General features: G+C 37.7%; 1 protein-coding gene across 1 annotated transcript in view; it reads left to right on the forward strand.

Moving 5' to 3' along the window:
- The window catches only part of PPP2R2A (protein phosphatase 2 regulatory subunit Balpha), an 87985-nt gene extending 72008 nt beyond the window's left edge, over nucleotides 1-15977 (forward strand). Inside the window, exons 5-10 of the mRNA XM_066352084.1 lie at nucleotides 5204-5316; nucleotides 6363-6540; nucleotides 7744-7908; nucleotides 9627-9796; nucleotides 11836-11927; nucleotides 15256-15977. Of these exons, the coding sequence (XP_066208181.1) occupies nucleotides 5204-5316; nucleotides 6363-6540; nucleotides 7744-7908; nucleotides 9627-9796; nucleotides 11836-11927; nucleotides 15256-15535 (998 nt within the window). The 3' untranslated portion in view covers nucleotides 15536-15977. The remainder of the gene's footprint in view (nucleotides 1-5203; nucleotides 5317-6362; nucleotides 6541-7743; nucleotides 7909-9626; nucleotides 9797-11835; nucleotides 11928-15255) is intronic.
- The last annotated feature ends 6139 nt before the right edge of the window (nucleotides 15978-22116 follow it).

A 22116-nucleotide genomic window follows, 5' to 3' on the forward strand; every position in this document is an offset into this window, starting at 1 on the left:
TCCCAGGGAAATGTTTAGTTCTGTTTCTCAGCTCCTACTTCGTCCCCTCCTCCTCAATATTATTTAAAAGCAAATTCCAGTTTAAATTTTAAGTAGCTTTCAGTTTCCAGCTTATGTTTATGTGTCTTCCTAGCAGGCTTCCTTTGCTCCTCTGTGGCTTGAGATAAGCAAGGCAGCGTATAACCAGATGAGCCTTTGTAAACACGAAACTCTGCAAAGGCTCAGGACAAGGAAAGACATTGGGACTTCCAGGGGTTGGGTTGGAGGATGTGAATCTGTGTAGTACTTTTTTGCAGACAAAATCTGTGTAAATTTGAAAAATCATTGATTAATAATAAAAGTTATTTTAAAGTGCACTACACAATGTATGATAGGTTTTGTCTATTTGTTATTGTTAATGAATACTAAATAAAACCAGGTATTTGAGGGCTGCATTATTTTTGCATGTGTTGAAAGTAGAGTCAAATGTGGAGGGCTAGAACAGGGATGGGAATTTTACAGATTGTTGTGTCTGGGTATGGCAGGGGTCGGGAACCTTTTTGGCTGAGAGAGTCACGAACGCCACATATTTTAAAATGTAATTCCATGAGAACCATACGACGACCCGTGTGCTTTACGCATTATCCAATAAAAATTTGGGGTTGTCCTGGAGGACAGCTGTGATTGGCTCCAGCCCCCCCCCCCCCCGCAACCAGGAACATGAGCAGTAGGAAATGAGTGGATTGTAATACATGAGAATGTTTTATATTATTAATATTATTTTTTTATTAAAGATTTGTCTGCACGCCAGATGCAGCCATCAAAAGAGCCACATCTGGCTTGTGAGCCATAGGTTCCTGACCCCTGGGGTATGGTGAGTGAGAAAAAGGATGGAAGGGATAGGACTTCCACTGTATCTGAGAAGGGTTAGTCTTTAAAGAGGGAAAAAGCAATTCTGGGAAAATGTCAGTATCCATTAAATGGGAGTAATATCTTTCTACTGTATTATTTTGTATAATTTTTTCTTTGAAATATAGAGTAATAATACCTCCTTACCTCAAATGTGTAATGAGTTCTTCATAGTGAAAAAGCTTAGAAATCTTGTGGAAGAATGGCAGAAAATATGATAACATTTCAGCTTTGATTCAGCAAAATTAATCTTAACTTTTATCTCTGCATTGGCTCTTCATGACCATTGTAAACTGTGTGGTGTTTCCCAAATTGCCTTTGTAACTTGAGTTCATTCAGTGTTTCTTCAAGTGCTTTTATTCTTTTTCTGTTATCTTTTGTCTTTCTCTGCAATCTCCTTGATTCTTTCACATTGCAAAAAGGCTCAACTGTAACCTGTTGGCTGTGGGTGGGTTTTGAATATATAAGTAATACAGAGTTCACTCATAAATAGGTTACCTTTTAACAGCTTTTCAATAAGAAGCTTTTTGGCTCTTACAGAAAGCTGCACTCCCACAGAGGAAACTTGGCAGCATGGTTTTTCACCTGCTCCAACCCTCTGCTTATACCAGAGACACGTGGACTTTGTTGGACTTCTTGAATACTTTTTTGGTTATTGGAGTTGACAATTTAGGAAAGCACCATAAAGCAGTAGTTCTTAGTTTTTTAGAAGAAACATCTCTGAGACTCATTCGGTCCTCTTCACAGAAAGGTTTTGTATAAGCACATAATCTTGCATGCGGTTTTATGGCATTTGATGGTGTATCTCCACCTATGGTCCAAAGACTCCAAAAAAGTCACTTTCACAGTGCATAGGAATGAATTTTTTTTTTTTTCCCTGAAGTTGAAAACGGGGAGGCAGTCAGATAGACTCCTGCATGCGCCTGACTGGGATCCACCTGCCATGCCCACCAGGGGGCGATGCTCTCCCCATCTGGGGCATTGCTCTGTTGCAATCAGAGCCATTCTAGCACCTGAGGCAGAGGCCTCAGCGCCCGGGCCAACTTTGCTCCAGTGGAGCTTTGGCTGCGGGAGGGGAAGAGAGAGACAGAGAGGAAGGAGAGGGGGAGGAGTGGAAAAGCAGATGGGCGCTTCTCCTGTGTGCCCTGGCCGGGAATCGAACCCGGGCTCCTGCACGCCAGACTGACGCTCTACCACTGAGACAACCGGCCAGGGCCTGAAATTTTTTTTTAAATTTTTGTCATATTTGTTAAACATTTCCAGCCTTCCTTGTCCCCAGGCACTGCACTAAAATTGTGTAGTACTTTTGTGTCCTATCCTGTGTTTTATGCTGTTAAAAATGTTTTTTTGCCCTCATAAGTCACTAGTTTTAGCACTTAAAATATTTTGAAGTTTAATCTGTTTTTAAAATATTTGCCTGATTTTTCATAATTTTTTAAAGTAATTTCTTCTCAGACACTATTAGGATCCATAAACTAATTTCATCATTTGAAAGTTTGAGAAGTATATTGTGACTTATTTTTCTGGATCTTTACTAAGGTTGATGAATTTGAACAGGCCATAGGACAATTACAGGGATTGGATGGCAGGCAGGGTGACTTGACATCATCATCTTTAGATAAGTTTCTCCCAAAATACAGAATTCAGGCTTGGTTCGTTTATATTACAGATTTGGGCACAAAATATCCTAAAGTATATTTAAATTAAATAGTGCATGAAAACACGTGACTGAACTGCAAGATGTCTAGAAACATGATTACATAGGATTCAGATGAAACACTGGATTATGAATTCATAGAGTTGGCGGTTTTTTCTGAGTGTAGCTATCATCTTTACATAGGGCATTCCCAGGGCAGCTGCACAATCTTCTCCATCAGCAGAGAGAGGTGGCCAGGCTAGAGGAGTCCCTGTGACCTCTCGGTATGACAGTATCTTATTATACACTAGTTTTTCCATTTTATTAACCCTTTTGCTTATAAAAGACCATTAAGAATGTGATACTTTTATATGAATGCAATTTTAGAATAACACAAAGTATTAAACATGCGTGAATCCATAGTGATACAAATATTGATTGAAGAAATAAGTGGGGAAGGAGGGCTACTTATAGGAGAATTACAAACAGTACGTGAGTGGATACTGCTTCCTCCAGGGAGTGTAATTTACACTGCACACAAAAATTAGAGGATATTTTATAGCTTCATATTCATTTTGAAATATCCCCTAACTTTTGTGAGCAGTATAATTCTCCTTGTAAGTGTGGACCGGACTTAGTGACTCAGTTCTGAAGAATAGGGGAAATAGTAACTGTGCAGTGGAGAAATCTGGCACAGGCTGCCCAAGCAAGGGGAAGAGGTCCTGTCGATGCCACATACACCCTCACTTTCCCTCAGGTGCTCGTCCAGTCTAGTAAAATACCTCCCCACTGGTTCTCAGAACTGTGAGGGTGATGAAAAGTACAAACAGACTTAACTAAATATTGGGCATATGTGTGAGTATGATTCTATGTACATATTATAGACATGCATGTGTTTACATACACATAAAATTTTTTCCCCTCTGGTTTTAGTTTTAAAAGATAAGGACTAGGCTGTGACTTGATTTTAATATCGAGTTTTGTTAACAAATGCCAACAGCATACCCTGTTGATAAGACATCCTACAAAATACCTCCCCACTGCTTCTCAGAACTGTGAGGGTGATGAAAAGTACAAACAGACTTAACTAAAGTGCTCTGTGGACCCTGGATGGTATTCTGAAACTGAAAGGGGAAGTTAGTAGAAAACCTGGTAGAATCAGAGTGAAGCCTGGAGTTCAGGTAATAGTCACGTACAATGTTACTTTCTTAGTTTTAACAAATGTACCAGGTTACATAAGATGTTGACATCAGACGAAACTGGCTAAAGGATAATGGAAACACTGTTTTTGTAACTTCACTGTAATCAACTTAATTCCAAAATAAAAGTTTTTTTTGTTTTTTGGGGTTTTTTGTATTTTTCTGAAGCTAGAAATGGGGAGAGACAGTCAGACTCCCGCATGCGCCCGACCGGGATCCACCCGGCACGCCCACCAGGGGGCGACGCTCTGCCAGGACCAGAGCCACTCTAGCGCCTGGGGCAGAGGCCAAGGAGCCATCCCCAGCGCCCGGGCCATCTTTGCTCCAATGGAGCCTTGGCTGCGGGAGGGGAAGAGAGAGACAGAGAGGAAGGAGAGGGGGGGGGGTGTGGAGAAGCAGATGGGTGCTTCTCCTGTGTGCCCTGGCCGGGAATCGAACCCAGGACTTCTGCACGCCAGGCCGACGCTCCACCACTGAGCCAGCCAGCCAGGGCAAAAGTTTATTTTTAAAAATAGTATTTTATATATTCTGGCACATAAGAATTTTTTCTTGAAGGACTTGGGAACATATGCTTTTAATCAGTCAAGTTTTTTTTTCAGGTCCTGTTACCTATTTATGAATCCCTAATACAGGGGTGAAAGAGAAATTTAAAACATTGGCAGCCAGGCTTGTGAAGGAATTTATGGACTTTGATTGGGTCTGCTGGGAAGTGGGGCACAGAGGGAGAGAGAGAGAGAGAGATTCCTTATCATTTTTATTCTAAATTGTTAGGATGTCTTAACCAATTGTGTTACTTTCAAAAGCAAATATTGGGGCCTGACCAGGCGGTGGCACAGTGGATAGAGCGTCGGACTGGAATGCGAAGGAGCCAGGTTCGAGACTCTGAGGTCACCAGCTTGAGTGCAGGCTCATCTGGTTTGAGCAAGGCTCACCAGCTTGAGCCCAAGGTCTCTGGCTCAAGCAAGGGGTCACTTGGTCTGCTATAGCCCCCCTGGTCAAGGCACATATGAGAAAGCAATCAATGAACAACTAAGGAACCGCAACGAAGAATTGATGTGTCTCATCTCCCTCCTTTCCTGTCTGTCCCTATCTGTCCCTCTCTCTGACTCTTACACACACACACACAAAATCAAATATTGGGCATATGTGTGAGTATGATTCTATGTACATATTATAGACATGCATGTGTTTACATACACATAAAAATTTTTCCCCTCTGGTTTTAGTTTTAAAAGATAAGGACTAGGCTGTGACTTGATTTTAATATCGAGTTTTGTTAACATAAAAATGCAGTTTCCTCACTGCATTTGTTTTTATTTACATGGAAGTAAATTTTTTTGTTGTTGTTGAGTCAAATAACAGATTTTATTCTTGGGATCTTTATTAGGTGAAATATAAAATGCCATATTTATACCTTAAAATGTTTTTCTCCTACAAGTATCACTTCTTTTTTTGAGGATTTTCTCCATTGTCTCTCCAGATAAAACAATAAAATTATGGAAAATAAGTGAAAGGGACAAAAGACCAGAAGGGTATAACTTGAAAGAGGAAGATGGGAGGTACAGAGACCCTACTACAGTCACTACACTACGAGTAAGTGCATAGAAAAATGTTCTGTATTCATACTACAGAGTCCAGACTCTGAGCAAAACTTGAATAGGAATGATTACAGACTGTCCATCCCAGCAATTCTGTATAACTAGATTTTTAACAGTTCCTGGCCAATACAGAGGTCTCACAGCAGCAAGGGGCAGTCCAGGACTCCACACAAGACTGTTATGTACTGTGCCATGTTCTCCTTTGCTCTCATTTGAATATCAACTATTACAAACTTGAGTTTCAAGATTTTCTTTGGAGATTGAAAAAGTATATGGACCAAATCATGTTAGCTGCTAAAAAACACCAAGAATTAGACACTCTGGGCTAATTTCCTTTTTAGCCACTTTAATTTAAACTTGAAACCATAAACATTTATTAGCTTTGCAAGTCTTTTCAAGCAAAAAACTGGAACTAGGAAAAACTGCAAATTCTAATAGTATTTCTATCTGTAAAGGAAGGGTAAATTATTTAAATTTTTCCTTTTTCTTCTCATTTCAACACTTTAGAGCAGTGGTTGGCAAACTCATTAGTCAATAGAGCCAAATACCAACAGTACAACGATCGAAATATCAGTTAAGAGCCAAATTTTTTAAACTTAAACTATAGAGGTAGGTACATTCCTGATCGAGGTAGCGCCCACACATGGTATTTTGTGGAAGAGCCATGCTCAAGGGGCCAAAGAGCCACATGTGGCTCACGAGCCACGGTTTGCTGACCAGGGCTTTAGAGGATCAGCATCAGTTAATTTTTAACTAAATCTGTAGGCCCGGCTGGGTGGCTTAGTGGATAAAAGCATCGTCCCTGAACGCCAGAGGTCTTACATTCAGGGCACGTACCAAAAGCAGTCAGTGAATATGTGGCTATGGAAGATGAGTAAACAATTAGTTGATGCTTCTCTCTCAAATCAATGAAAACTTTTTTAAAAATTATGTATAATATCATACTGTTTGATATTCCCTAAAAAACTGTAGAAATGAAGTGTTCTAAACCTTGAGTCCTCTTGTATTTTGTAATGACTTTTTCATGTGTCTTTTTGACAGGTGCCAGTCTTTAGGCCCATGGATCTAATGGTTGAAGCCAGTCCACGAAGAATATTTGCCAATGCTCATACATATCACATCAACTCAATTTCTATTAATAGTGATTATGAAACATATTTATCTGCAGATGATTTGCGGATTAATCTTTGGCATCTGGAAATTACAGACAGGAGTTTTAGTATCCATTTGGTTTCTCTTTTTTGGTGGTATAAAGTCAATAGAAATGTCTCTCCAATCCCCATTATCAATGTTTATATAGTATCCGGAAAATTGTGCATACACAAGTATGTGATGTATAAATATTGTATACCTAGCGCACACATATACTATATTAAGTATAAAGTTCTTAAATGTTACAGCTATTACTACTACTACTGTTAATGTATTTCCAAATACATAACATTTGAAAAAATTAACTTGACTATAATGCGTACTCTAACAGTGTATAAAGAGCCAGTTGTACTATACTTGACCAGCATAGTGAATGAAAAGTTTCTGGTGTTGTTTTGATTAGCATTTCTTTTCATCATGAGTAAAAATTACATTTTTTATATTTATATATTTTAATTTCACAAGATTTGCTTATGTTTATTGTTTTGTTTTTAAAGCATCTTTTTATGGTAAGTAAATTAGCTCCATCCTTTGTGGTACAAATAGTTTTCCCTTTTTTGCTCTCTTTGAAGATACTTTGTTTTGTTTGGAATTCACACTGTTTTCATAATATTTAGGAACATAAACTTATCACTTTGTTGTTTATGGCATCTGAGATTTGTATCACACTCAGAAAAAGACTTCTGTATTCTAGATAATTTAAAATTTGGCCATGTTTTCTTCTAAGATTTTTTTCCCCTTTATTTTCCAAGTGAGAAGAGGGAGATAGAGAGAAACTCCCACATGAGCCCTGACCAGGATCTACCCAGCAACCCCTGTCTGGAGCCAATGCTTTACCCACCTGGGACCATGCTAACAACTGAGCTATTTTTAGCGCCTGAGGCAGAGGCTCCATGGAGCCATCCTCAGCGCCATTCTCAGCTCCTGAAGCCAGTGCAATTGAACCAATGGAGCCATGGCTGCAGAAGGGGAAGAAAAGAGGGAAAAGGGGAAGGGTCGAAAAGCAGATGGTTGCTTTTCCTGTGTGTCCTGACCGGTAATCGAACCTGAGACATCTACACGTTGGGCTCTACCAGTGAGCCAAACAGCCATGGCCCTAAGATTTTTTTTTTTTAATATTACAGGTTTTGGTCCCTCTGGGGTTATAGGACTAGAATGCAATTCAGAATACTTTTGATTCAGCCTAAGAGTGAATTTCAGATTTGAAAAACGTAAAATTATATTTGCCCTTTTTTTCTAAATGGAAATTCCTTAATAAAATGCTATCCAGATATTGTGGATATCAAGCCTGCCAACATGGAAGAGCTAACAGAGGTGATTACAGCAGCAGAGTTCCACCCAAACAGCTGTAACACATTTGTATACAGCAGTAGTAAAGGGACAATTCGCTTATGTGACATGAGGGCATCTGCCCTCTGTGATAGACATTCTAAACGTAAGTTAATTGCATCTTTTTTTTTTCCTAACGTTTTCTATTTGCCTGAAATTAGCCTCAGACATGGTAACCACATGCACAGAACATTTACAAGTAAATTAAACCTCCTATAAGCTGTTGACTCTGCATGAGGCACCAGAGGTTATTCTACTGGAAGAACATAGAAGGCTTTCTCGGAGACGTGTCTGTTGCTGTCTCAGTGGTTATATATATATATATATATTTATTTTTTTTTTCCTGAAGCTGGAAACAGGGAGAGACAGACAGACTCCCGCATGCGCCCGACCAGGATCCACCCGGCATGCCCACCAGGGGGCGACGCTCTGCCCCTCCGGGGTGTCGCTCTGCTGCGACCAGAGCCACTCTAGCGCCGGGGGCAGAGGCCACGGAGCCATCCCCAGCTCCCGGGCCATCTTTGCTCCAGTGGAGCCTCGCTGCAGGAGGGGAAGAGAGAGACGGAGAGGAAGGAGAGGGGGAGGGGTGGAGAAGCAAATGGGCGCTTCTCCTGTGTGCCCTGGCAGGAATCAAACCCAGGACTTCTGCACGCCAGGCCGATGCTCTACCACTGAGCCAACCAGCCAGGGCCAGTGGTTATATTTTTAATGGAATGTTACTCTGGGAATTTGGGGTGAGGTGCTCCAATCCTGTATTCAAGTACAACAGTTACTTTTCTTTCTTCCCTCCCTCCCTTCCTATTTTGATCTTCCTAGGAAGATATCTTATAAAGTTCCCTTAGCATTAAAAAAAAAAAATTGCAATTGACCAGGTGGTGGCACAGTGGATAGAGCATCAGACTGAGACACGGAGGACCCAGGTTCAAAACCCCGAGGTCGCTGGCATGAAGCCCAGAGTCACAGGCTTGAGCAAGGGGTCAATTGGTCTGCTGTAGCCCCCCCCCCCCCCCCCCCCCCCCGTCAAGGCACATGTGATAATATTGCAGTCATTGAACAGCTGTGGTGCCACAGCTCTCTCCCTTCCTGTCTGTCTGTCCCTAGCTCCCTCTCTCTGACTCTCTGTCTCTGTCAAGAAAAAAAGTTTGAAAACCACTGGGTTAAAAAAAAATTAAGGGATTCTGTTATTTTTTTTTTTTTTTTTTAAGATTTTATTCATTATGGGGGGGGGGAGCAGGAAGCATCAACTCCCATATGTGCCTTGACCAATCAAGCCCAAGGTTTTGAACCGGCAACCTCAGCATCCATGTTGACACTTTATCCTCTGCACCACCACAGGTCAGGCCTGGATTCTGTTATTTTTTTCTTCATGTTTTTGAGTATTTTTAAAACTCATGAAAATTGGTACACGCTTGTTATCAAGATAATTTTACCTGGCCATGAAAAAAATAAAATGCTGGTGTGAATTAGAATGGTGAGGATGGAATGTTTCTTGTGATAGGATGGGCAAGGTCAGTGAGGTGTATGCAGAACCTGCGTACACTCAAGTCTCAAGTCCTGGGTGGGTCTGGTTTTACTAAACTAGCTGTGGGACTCGGGGGGGGGGGGGGTAAAGTCTCTGCATCTTTGTTTTCAGTGTTTATTTTATTCATTTAAGAAACTTTCAGGGAGATTATTTTACAGCCAGAGGGATGTTTTTCAGGGTTTTTTTGGCTGCCATCTTTAGCTGCTTTTTAGGGAATTTTTGAGGTGTTTCAGCAAATGCTTTGTGCAAACCAGAAAATTGTACCAATTGCCTTTTTATTTAATATTTTTGTTTGTTTTTAGTGTTTGAAGAACCTGAAGATCCCAGTAACAGGTCTTTTTTTTCTGAAATCATCTCCTCTATTTCTGATGTGAAATTCAGCCATAGTGGTCGGTATATGATGACTAGAGACTATTTGTCAGTCAAAATTTGGGACTTAAATATGGAAAACAGGCCTGTGGAAACATACCAGGTATTTGCAGTTTTTTCTTTCAATGATCATATACCTATTTACTTTCAGATGTTTACAGAGAAGGATTTTGTATTATGTGTTAATCCTAACAGTATTTGTTCACAATTAGGCCTTTTTCATTAAAGATTCCTGAGTGTTTGGCTTTTCCTTGTTAAGTTTATGTATACTTTTATAGATTGGGTGGTACTTTCGTAGTTAAAGTGTGATTTTGCTACCGATTTGGTTCAATATCGACAACTTGTTTTTCCCTCTGCTTCTGTCTACATTTAAAGTGAGGAGGGCAGAGCACTCTGAAGGGCTGGTGCTTGTGGGGGTTATTGGGGAGAGTGGCCAGTCTTAGTGGAGGTGCCCCAGTTGGAGCACGGGCAGTAGTAGTTGAACTAGAGCTTAACTTTGGCCTGCCAGGTTAAAGAGCTGCCTTCTGGCTAGTAACTGTTATCTTAAACTAAAGGAGAAGAGCTTGAAAGCCCAGCGGACAGCTTTAGAAGTTGTTTGTCTGTTGTGGGATGTCAGTTCTGGATTCTCTTGTCGGTCAGCCACTACCATTGTTCCCTAGCCATCTCTCCTAGAGACGGGAATGCAGCTGCACAGCCAGGACAGGGTGGGGCAGCTGAAGCCTATGCCAGACCCTAGGTTGTCACATTGTAGACAACACTTACTGCTGCTTTAGGAATACAAATTGATCAATTGTACCTTTATGTCTTTATGTTGTATGTTTTCACTAAAATTAGAAGAGTATTTCTCAAACTTTCTAATCCTCTTTGGCAAACATTAACCACTTAATATTCTTCTTCATGGTATTTGACATTTCCAAATACATGTTTATGTTGAGGAAAGGTAAAGGGATACAGTACTGCTCTGTTTTAAAATTACATTTATATAACTGCCCAGATTCTGAAGTATTGTCTCCTAGAGGTCCTCACCACCACCATCCCATTTCCATGGAGAAGAATGGATTTGAACCTTCACTTCATACTCATAAATTGTTTGATGAGAAACCTGGCACATGAATTCTAAAACTGTTGGATTGTTATGGTTTACCTAATCTTACCTGGCAGTTTTTCTGCCTATGCTGAGTTAGTGATTGAGAATAGTGTCACATTATATTAAATGCAGCACATGCAGATTGAGCTATTCTATTAGTGCTGAATATGTATAAGCATTTTGCTGAGCTATGTGTGATTGAGGGTCATTGTGATTTTATTATTTATTCTCCTTAACATGCTCACTTTTAATCCTGACCCTACACAAATTGCATAAAGTCACATAGACGTGGCCTGAATCTTTTCACTGTAATTGTTAAGGTGACTTCAGGTTGCTACATAAATAGAGAATTCTAACATTTACAAGGTATCAGCTCTGTTCTTTTATCACTTCTTTTTAAGGTCCTTTATAAGTAAGAATGGATCGTGAGATAGAGACTCCTACTTTTCCTTCTGATAACAAGGAATATTTTGAAACTTTCTTTTGTAACTTAACAATATTAATGAAATGTATTAAGATGTGTTTTAAACACCAGATTTGTTATTTAGAATTTTATTTCAAAAAAAAGCATATTTCCATTAGCTTTGATATTGTATAAGTAATATCAAGTGATACCAAATTTTCCAATGATGCATACCTAGAGTAACCATATAATTTATCACCAAGCCAGGGCATGGTCATGCTGTGCATAACATATGCACTTAGTGATAATGTAGGTTTCCTTTACTTAGGCCCATAAAAATGGTATTTAAAAAGGAAGTAAAGCAAAGTGTTGAGCGTGTTTTTTATCAGCAATTTATAGACTGAAAGCCAAGTACTAATGTATTCAGATATTACTGTAATATTCTTTAGTGTCTTATCTATGCCATTTTTAAATGTTTTCTGGTCTAAATATTTCAGTTGCACTTGTAAAGAGATTTTTAATAAGATTGAAAGGATGTGTATGTGTTTCTACCCCTTAAAAAAAAAAAAAGACTACTTGTTAAATCTGTTCCCTAATTTTAACCAGTAAGTCTTAAGGTGTAAACTAAGTATATATTGATGTTTTTCCCCAGGTGCATGAATACCTCAGAAGTAAACTTTGTTCACTGTATGAAAATGACTGCATATTTGACAAATTTGAATGTTGTTGGAATGGCTCTGATAGGTAATTTATATTTTTTATTTTTTTATTGATTTGAGAGAGAGAGAGAGGCGTGCAAGGGGGTGATGAAGGGGTAGAGAGAGAAGCATCAACTCATTGTTTCACTTAGTTCCATTTACTTGTGCATTTGGTGATTGCTTCTCGCACATGCCCTGACCAGGGGTCGAACTCGTGCCCTCAGGTGCGCTGGGTCAACACTTGAACCCAGAGTGCCACCCACCCGGTCAGGGTCTCTAGTAGGTAACTGATTTTAATTTGAACTCATTCAGTTGTAATTCTACTAGAACCTTTTTTGTCTCACAGCACATATTAAACTAATTATTAAAATTCAGCCACATCAAAGCAAATGCTTGTCAGTCTGAAAATAAAAAAGTGTAATTTTGATTCACACCAGCAGATAGCTATTGTTGTGTTGACTGTTGACATTTTTTTATTTGACAATCTAAGAAAAAGGAGGTCAGTGCCCCTGACCAGTCAGGTGTTGCATATTTAAAATATCTTGCGGCACACAGGTTGAGCATCCCTGCACTATAGGAAAGGAACGGACCATTTCATCACTCCTCCTGGTATGGTTGCCATTTTTACTAAAAATATGGCAAACTTTTAAAAAAATGTTTATTGATTATTTTGGGGAAAGAGAAAGATTAGATAGGAGCATTGATCTGTGCCTATATCTGCTCTGACCCAGTACTGAGCCATCTGGCCAGGGTGGCAGACTTCCTTTTATATTGATGTAAATTACAAATCCTAAACTTCATTCCTCCTTCCCCTCAGGGTTTCCCTGAAATTTAGTAATCCTACAGCAATATTGGCAGATAAAAATTAAATTATGATTTAAATAACTTTAAATCTTCTATTATGAACCAGATCAGTCATAAATTTGACATGCCAACAGTTAAAATGTTATTTCATTTTGTTACTCTACTATGAAACTTTTTAAAACTATTTAGATAGTATATATTTCATTTGCAATGTAACATACCAGTTTCTCCAGATAAAAGTGGTAATTGCTATATATTATTTTAAAACCATATTACTGAAACATAAGTACTCTTACTGATCAATGTCACCTGGTTAAATTTAATTTTCTATATAAAATTTTAAAAAATTACTATGAGTAATTAGGCTTTTTATAATTAACAAATTTGCCACAGTATGATTCCTTTTTACTATGTCATCAAAATATGCCATCATTTTCAAAGATAAACAAGTTTTAATCTTTCAATTCTTTGAATGTTTACCAATTATTAGGTGTCAGTAGAACAGAAAATAGTAAAAGAAAACATCATTTTGGAAATATTTAAATTTGCCTTTAGGGTAATTTGAAGTACTTCATTGCACAGTAGTCTTATCACTGAAGCTCCATATGATTCCGGTTTCATGCCATTTTTTATTTATTAGAGGATAAAAAGAACTTGGATCATTCATCTTTTGTCTGATTTTTAAATTATTTTTTATCAGATTATAAACTGATGCCCAGTAACAGACTGACCACATTAAACCTCAAATAGGAATAAGCACTTTGAATTCCACTGCTAACTCTAAGGCATCGAGAAGGAAAAGGACAGGGAAGGAGACAGAAGAAGTGACCAAATGTGAAGAGAAGATAGTGATAAAATGGATGTTGGTGCACTGCCACAGCTAGTTTTTCCTAGCATTGTTCAAACATATTATTATCAGTTTATGTTCCATTGTCAGAAGTTATTTTCCTTAACATTTAAAACATTTTTTTGAAATGATCTCCAACTTTGAATTTATAAGAGTAGCACACTCTTCCTTAGCCTTTACCAGGTTCCTCCTGTTCTTTTATATGTACTCACACAACTCAGCTGCAGACATGAGGCCTCTGCTCTGATTCCTTTAATGAGAACTTCCTGAAAGACACTCCTGCATAAAAACAGTAGAAGCACTTCCAACAGGAAAGTTCCCATTGATGCACCACTCCCATCCAATCCACAGGTTCCATTCAAATTTCACCAGTTCTCAACCATGTCCTAGCAAAAAAAAAAATGGGGGTTTGGTATCCAGTCCAACAGTGTATGTGACATTTCGTTTTCCTATCTTGTTAGTTGCCTTCAATCTGGAGTAGTTCTTTGTTCTTTCCTTAACTTTTGTGACCTTGGCATTTTGAAAAACATAGGCCACTAATTTTACAGAAAATTTCTTAATTTGAGTATTGTCTAATGTTTCCTCATGATAGATTCAGGTTATACATTTTTGACAGGACTACTATAGATATGCTAGCCTAACAGCACCTTTTAAAATTTATAGGTAGCTATAGACTAGATAACCTAATCTAAAAAAACCTCACAGATTTATATAACACGGGTATGCCATTCTAAATTACATTTCTTGAGCAGAGTAAAAACTTGCACTGATATTTAAAATATTTGTCCAAAAAAATTACTTAAAATGTATTTAGTGTTATAGGTAAAATGATTTTCTGTTAATAAAAATTGCATGTGCTGGCCCTGGCCGGTTGGTTCAGCAGTAGAGCGTTGGCTTGGCGTGTCAAAGTCCCGGGTTTGATTCCTGGCCAGGGCACACAGGAGAAGTGCCCATCTGCTTCTCCACCCTTACCCCCTTCCTTTCTCTCTGTCTCTCTTCCCCTTCTATAGCCAAGGCTCCATTGGAGCAAAAGTTGGTTCAGGCACTAGATAGATTGGCTCTGATTGCAGCAGAGCAACGCCCCAGGTCGGCGGAGCATCATCCCCTGGTGGTCATGCCAGTTGGATCCCGGTTGGGCACATGCGGTTGGGCGCATGTGGGAGCCTGTCTGCACCCCCCCCTTCGGAAAAAAAAATTTTTTTTGTATGTGCTCCTTTCCTAATAATCTTGATTTCCCATAAGCATCATAGATGTGATTATCCAAACTAGACTAGGGACAAATTAAATAGCTTATAATTCAAATTATAAAGCAAGCATTGGTTTCTTATGAATAATTTGCATACCATGTTTTTTATGTTGTTGGGGGTTTTTTTGGTATTAGAGCCTGTGAGTCCCACAGTTAGTTGGTATTTCAAGAATTTGACTGGTCTGGTCGATCAGTCTATATTTGCATAAATACTCAACAAAAATAACTCAGTACTACTAAGAAGCTTTACTTGAGGATGCTTTCAGTTTTAGTGATAGTTTTGGTAGTCATGAATAGGAGTAATGAGTAACCAAGTTAACTAGTACCATATATTTCTGGTGTGATATCAGCAGCCCTCACTCTAAAATCCAAATCTGCTTAACATAGTTGTTTGTAGTAGAATAGTAGGCTGGTTTCATCACTGAATTATTTTACTGAAAACAAGCTCTTGCTCATTTGACTGTTCTTCTTTTACAGTGTTGTCATGACCGGATCTTACAATAATTTCTTCAGAATGTTTGACAGGAACACAAAGCGAGACATCACCCTAGAAGCATCGCGGGAAAACAATAAACCTCGCACGGTTCTGAAGCCACGCAAAGTCTGTGCAAGTGGCAAGAGAAAGAAAGATGAGATAAGTGTTGACAGCCTAGACTTCAACAAGAAAATACTTCATACAGCATGGCACCCCAAGGAAAATATCATTGCCGTAGCTACTACAAACAATCTGTATATATTTCAAGACAAAGTGAATTAGGGTTGGCATTCTTAGCAGAAGAGCCCACTTCCTGCTTAGTTGAGATAGTTGAATCTAGCATTCGTACCTAAAAGAGAGAGGTCCATTGTGGCACCCCTTTCCAGTGTTTGACAATGTGCCATTCAACAACACATTTTTATAGCTGCATGGAGAAAGCTCTGTGGATTCATCACTGGTGTTCTCCATGCCTGCTAGCCATTTAGGTAAGGGTAGGGCACTTTTAATTTAAATGACTTCTTGCACCATCTTGCCTAATGGACTAGATTGGACTGTATCAACATTGATTTACTCCACTTTTTATGCCTTCCATTGTGATGACGTCAAACGCAGTGAAAGCCTTCAGTCATGCTTATGGGATTTAATTGTGTATCCTCATTACTGTATCATTTGTGGGGTACACCCCTTCCCCTTTTTAAATTAAATACAGCTCATTCTTACTGTGGCTTGTAGCATTTCTCCTCTTCTGGCCTCTTGGACTCTTCCCCGTCATGTCTCACCCTTGCCCCCCCACCTGGTCTTGGTGGTGGTATATAAAAAAAGAAAGAACGAAAGCACACAAAATGAGTCAGTTTGGGGTCAGTGGTCAAGGGGGTACATATTGCGAACAAATGTTTTAATAACAGTTGGCTGTAATCACTCCTTGCCGCCTTGCCGTGTCTGGCACTGAAAATAAGGGGGAAAAACTACTACTGAATAAAAGTGACAAAGAATGGAGAATCTGGTTTTCTTTTTCTTTTTAATCTACCTCTTTAAGCCACATCTTGTGTCATAACTTTGGGAGAAATGGAATGAATTTCTGTTGTTTTATTGGTATATTTGTTATTTCTAACAAGTGTTCTTCAACGTGGAAAAGGAGAGGTATTGGTTCTGTATGAACATGTTTTGGATATATATTGGCATTACTAAGGATTTCACAACCTATAAATGCAACTAGAGGTTTTGTTTTTGTTTTTGTTTTTTTTTTGGCTGTAGTTATGAGAGTATTGGATACATTGTATCTACACTTAACTCATGTTAATGAAATTGTAAATGGGAACCAAATCTATAGTGCTTCCTTTTAAAAGACTTTTTATAGTAATTTCATTTTTGCCTTACTTAAATACTAAGTCAAAGACTTAAAAGCTTTTTTTAACAAGTTAAAACGTTTTTTGTCATTCAATCATAAAACAAAACTATCTGCAAGTGATTTACGCAGATAAAACTGACACTGCACCAAGTTTTGGGGGTTTTTTTGTATCTTACTGGTATGAAATCTGAATGAAATGTACTTTGCCATAGATGTTTTTCTCTATTTTTGGTTTTCCAAAGCTAGTGATATTAAAGACAAACTTTAAAAATAGTGTTCAAAACGTGCTTAATGTACTCCTACAGCTGCCTCAAATTAAAAAGTTAGTAATCTGTATATGACTACATTTTCCTTATCCAAAGATGAAGAGTACCCCTATGTAATACAGGCGGAATGTACCTTTGTCCATCCTGCAGAAGCTTTAATGGATAACAGATGGACTTTATTTTTAAAAGATAAATTGAGTAGGCAATTATTTTATTAAAGAATGGTAGTATGCTTTGCTTGAGCAGTAATAAATAACCACCTTGAATTTTAGAGGACTCTTGAGTGCTTCTATATATGTCCATTACCTGTTGTTCTATTCTCATCAGTGAAAAATGATTCAACAATTGGACCGTAATTCCCTTTACACTTAACTACTATGTCTTGTAAGTAACATATTTAGCACATAGGAGAACTTTTATGTAATAAAATTACTGTATTTTTTGGACTTAACAGATTTGGATTTGTATTTAAAACACATTATATGTCTCATAATTCTTAAAATAATGGCACTAATTTATTTGAGGATCTTGGGTGCATTCATAATTTGTGCTATTTATTCTTCATGCTTGGAAGTGGGCTATTCTCCTGCCACCGGTTTCAAACTGATACTGCCTCTCTGATCAGGCAATTTTCTAGATCTTTTGGGAGGTTGTTTCCTTAAAGTTCAAGTGTACAGCTTCAGACACCACCACCAAACAGCTCCTGCATATTCTTTTCTAATTCAGCAGTAGCTATAATGATTCTCATTCATGACATTAAAGGTTAGTTTTTTATGGTTAAAGGGAACATTGCTAAAATTAAAATGCCTCTATAAAGGAATGCTATTATAAATTATATAGTAACTGTTCTCAAGTATCAATTTTTAATTTCTTTGGTGTAACAAACTAAGCCCAGCCACTCACATGGTCATGGTTAATCTTTTTATCAATAAAAATTATACTTAGAATAAACAGTCTTGTCAAGTTACTTTTATTTTCCTATTTTCTTGACATATACATATTCTATGCATTCTTAATCTTTTTTAAAAATTACAATATGAAAACTCATTCTGTTCATCTCCTTTGATGTTTATCTAGTGGCTGGGCAATAATTATGTCTACATCAATACATATTTATATAACTACTGGATATTAAGCTTTTGTGATGCTGTTAGTCTTGGAATATAAGAAATACACATTTTTTTCCTTTCAGATTGTGAGGGTTTTTCTGATTAGTTCTTTCTAAAGAAAACTAGATGTTCCTGTCTCTCCCTGCCTCTCTTTAAAAAAATTTATAAAAAGAACTAGAAGTAAAAACAGGTTCTTTCAGTGTGTAGCGGTATGTATACAAATAATATCTTTATGTGTAAGAAATTATATGTGACAGCTGAAACAGTACTGGTCAAAGTATTTTTAGTAAAATATAAACCATTATCTTAGGGAACACTGCTTCAGCGTGTTTTTTCTACCACATAAATTCAAGTGGCAGTGGTAATGTGCTCTTTGGAAAAGACAAAATGAAGCTTCCCAGCCACTCCCTAAAAGAAAAGATTGTATGCTAGGTAATTCAGAATCAAGTCATTTTCCTTTAGTATTTGAGAGCATACTATTTTAGCTATCTGTTCAGATGGTTGATAATTCAATTGAGTTTTACCATTGTTAAAAAGGTGGTTTACACTCTGCCCCTCACACACATACACACACACTTCAAAGCGTTGGAAACTGACTCGGCGTCATTCTTTAATTATGCATATGAGGTCAATACATAACTCAATTTGGTATTACTCAAATACTTAGTGAATTTACAAAGTCTTGGGGTGTTCTCAGTTGCTGAAAATATTTTTGTGTGATGAGTTTTTTGTACCTGACATTCATTGCATAGTGGCATTAGAATGTTCTATGCTGTTCATTAGCATTATGTGAACAAGCAACAAGTTATTTGGAGACATTCCCACTAGGGGGCAACAGTTACGTCTTCAATAGGATTTACTAGTTAATGAGAATAAACGGGTTCTTGACTGGAAGAGCTTCATAAAAAATGGGAACTAAATAAAGGGAAAGTCCAAAACATATTTATGCCTAAATAAAACTGCTATTCAACATGACCCTGGCATGAGAACTTGAGGGCCCAGCAATGGAGGGAGAAGCCAGATGTCAACTATGATGTCATACTTAAATGAGAAGCAGCAGAAATGAACTTGGAAGAGAGTTGTGAGCTGCCCTTTCTCAATCACAGGTTACTGCGTCTGCAGAGCACTCTGAATGCCATGTTAGCTTTCCCCTTATAAGTAGACCAGGAATTTCATGTTGCACATTTATGCTAATTAACTGGAATGCCTAAATTCTTTTAAAACTTATGTGGTCTGAATACATTTCAGAAAGTACAAAACAAAAAAATACCCAGTGATCTTATTCAGAGAAAACTCCCATTTGCATTTGTATGTATTTTACTCTCTTTTGGGTATACATTTTTAAAATAGAAAATGGAATTGTGTGTGCAGTTTAATGTCCTGTTTCTCTACATTTGTGTCTTGAGCAGTTTCCTATTTCAAATTTTCTTTAAGCAAGGTTTTTCTGTCTTTCTATGCTCACATATATTGGTGGTCTATTATTTAATCAGTCTTTTGTGAAGAAGACTGACTTTTCTCATTTTTGCAAGTAGAAGTATTGGAATAGTGAACGTCCATGCCAGTAGTGACATGTAAGATTTTTAGGGTACATTTCCAGAAATAGATTCCCCTTCCAAAGATGTAACTTTCATCACAAGTGCAGCAGGTCTTTGAATAATGTCCTATCATCATAAGGTTGGTAAGATGCCATAGGAACTTGACTCATTTTATCAATTAGCCTATGGTAAAACTGGTTTTGTTATATGTTGTTTCACCAGTAACATTAAGTGTGGACTTAATGTATATAGTGTTACCTGTATATTCACACTTACTAATGGACATAAATAATCCCATGTTTTAGCATTGTCATGTTTGAAAAACAAAAAATGGTGACCCAATTTGTTTTTCATATTTCTAACCAGATATTAGTATGTACAATACAGATACAAGACCTTTACCAGACATGTGCTTTATAAAAGATCGTCTAGTCTGAGACTTGTGTTGCATTCTCTTATAGAGCTTTTTGAAGAGCAGAAATTCTTAATTTTCACAAAGTCTACTTGACCAACTCTTTCTTTAATGCATTATTACACTGTGGTGTCATAATCTAAGAACTCTTCCTAGCTTTAGCCTGACCAGTGGTGGTGCAATGGATAGAGCATTGGCCTGAGACATTGAGGTCCCAGGTTCAAAACCCTGAGGTTGCCAGCTTGAGTGTGGGGCTACTAGCTTGAGCATGGGATCATCAAAATGATCCCATAGTTGCTGACTTGAGGCCAAAGGTCACTGGCTTGAAGCCCAGGGTCTCTGGCTTGAACAAGGAGGGGTCACTGGCTCAGCTTGAGCCCCTGGTCAAAATGTGTATGATAAGCAAGTAATAAACAAGTGACACAACTCCAAGTTGATGCTTCTCATATCCCTTCCTGTCTCTCAAAAAAAAAAAAAAAAGAAAAAGAGAAAGTGACAGAAGTTTAATAATTTTCAGTTATTACATTTAGGTCTGATCCATTTGAATAAGTTTTTATATATGGTATATATAAAGTTAATATATGCATCATTTTTCTTTCCACCTTTGTCAAAAAATCAGTTGACACTAACAGAATGTCTCTCTTTGAACTAGTCCATCAGTTTGCCTCTGTGCCTTTAACTTTACGTTAGCAAGTAAGCCAACCATTTTCTTTTTTAATTGTCTTGCCTTTCCATAGATGTTTTAGAATCAGCCTGTTAAGAAAAACATCCACTTGGATTTTGATGATTGTATTGATTCCATAAACCAGTTCAGGGAAAGTGGACATCTTAATATTTGTCCTACAATCCACAAGTGCAGCATATTGATACATGTCTTTGATTTATTTTATCAGCTTTTTTTGCATACAGATACTGCACGTTAGTGCCCAAATTTTGTGCGTGCAATTGTAAGTGTGCTATTTAAAATTTTCAATTTCCAGCTGTTCATTTATAACTAGAAATAGGATTCTTGAATATTGACCTTGTATCCTGACACTTTGCCAAACTCACTTATGTAGATATTTTTTAAGTTTTCTGCTTAGTCATGTTATCTGCAGATTACTATTACAATAAATGTTTTCTTCCTTTCCAGTCTTATCAATTTCCCTTTCCAGTGCCTTTTTCTTGTCTTGCTGTACTGGTTAGACCTTCCAATGATGATGAAAAGAGTTGTGAAATCAGACACATCCTTCCCTAGTCACCAATATTGGGGGGCAACATTCAGCGTTTTATCATTGTTTTCTAGGTAGAGTTTTGTAGCTAGCCTTTGTCAGGCTGAGGAAATTCTTTTATTCCTAGTTTTCTGAGAGTTCTTAATCATGTATGGATGTTGCATTTTGTCAGCTTTTTCTTTTTTTCTGCATCTGTTAAAATGATCCTGTTTTTCTTCAGAATGTCAATATAATGCTACATTGATTTTTCAATTGTGGAACCAAGCTTGCCTTCCCAGGAATAGTGCCAGATTCTTTCACTAGTATTTTGTACAGTATTTTGCATCAGTGTTCATAAGTGATAACTGATTTGTAGTTTTTTTTATCTTTTCATGTCATTGTCTGGTTAGTGTAATACTGACCTCACCTCATAAAATGAGTTTCCTTCCTCTCCTATATTATGGAAGGATGTGGGTAAAATTGATATAATTTCTCCCTTAAATAGTGGGTAGAATTCACCAGTGATGCCTCTTGGGCCTCTATTGGAAGATTTTTATCTGAATGCAATGTTTTACATAGACACAGACTAACAGACTAACGCAGATTATGTTTCTTCCTGGTGAGGTTTGAGTTTGTCTTTCAAGTAAATTGTCCATTTCATCTAAATTGTCAGATTTAGGAGTATTCTTTAATAATCTTGCCTTAGTCTGGTCAAGCTCCTCTAACAAAATACCATAGACTATTACTGTCTGTCTGGTTTGTGGTCAAACCAAAGAGTTAATTTCATTTACGGTTAGGAAGTCCTCCAACCTAAAATGAGAAAAAGGTATTTTATGTTTCCTTTTTACATGTAATGCTTATATTAAGAATCATTTTCTTTCTTCATTGCATCTTCATTGCTGTTAATGATTACATATGAGAGCTATTCATTTCACTGTATTTTAAATTTAACCATTAATTAGAACTTTCTAGTTAGTATGTAGATTGATTCCTTGGTGTTTTA

This window comes from Saccopteryx leptura, chromosome 1 (assembly GCF_036850995.1).
Source record: "Saccopteryx leptura isolate mSacLep1 chromosome 1, mSacLep1_pri_phased_curated, whole genome shotgun sequence".
Lineage (NCBI taxonomy): Eukaryota > Metazoa > Chordata > Mammalia > Chiroptera > Emballonuridae > Saccopteryx > Saccopteryx leptura.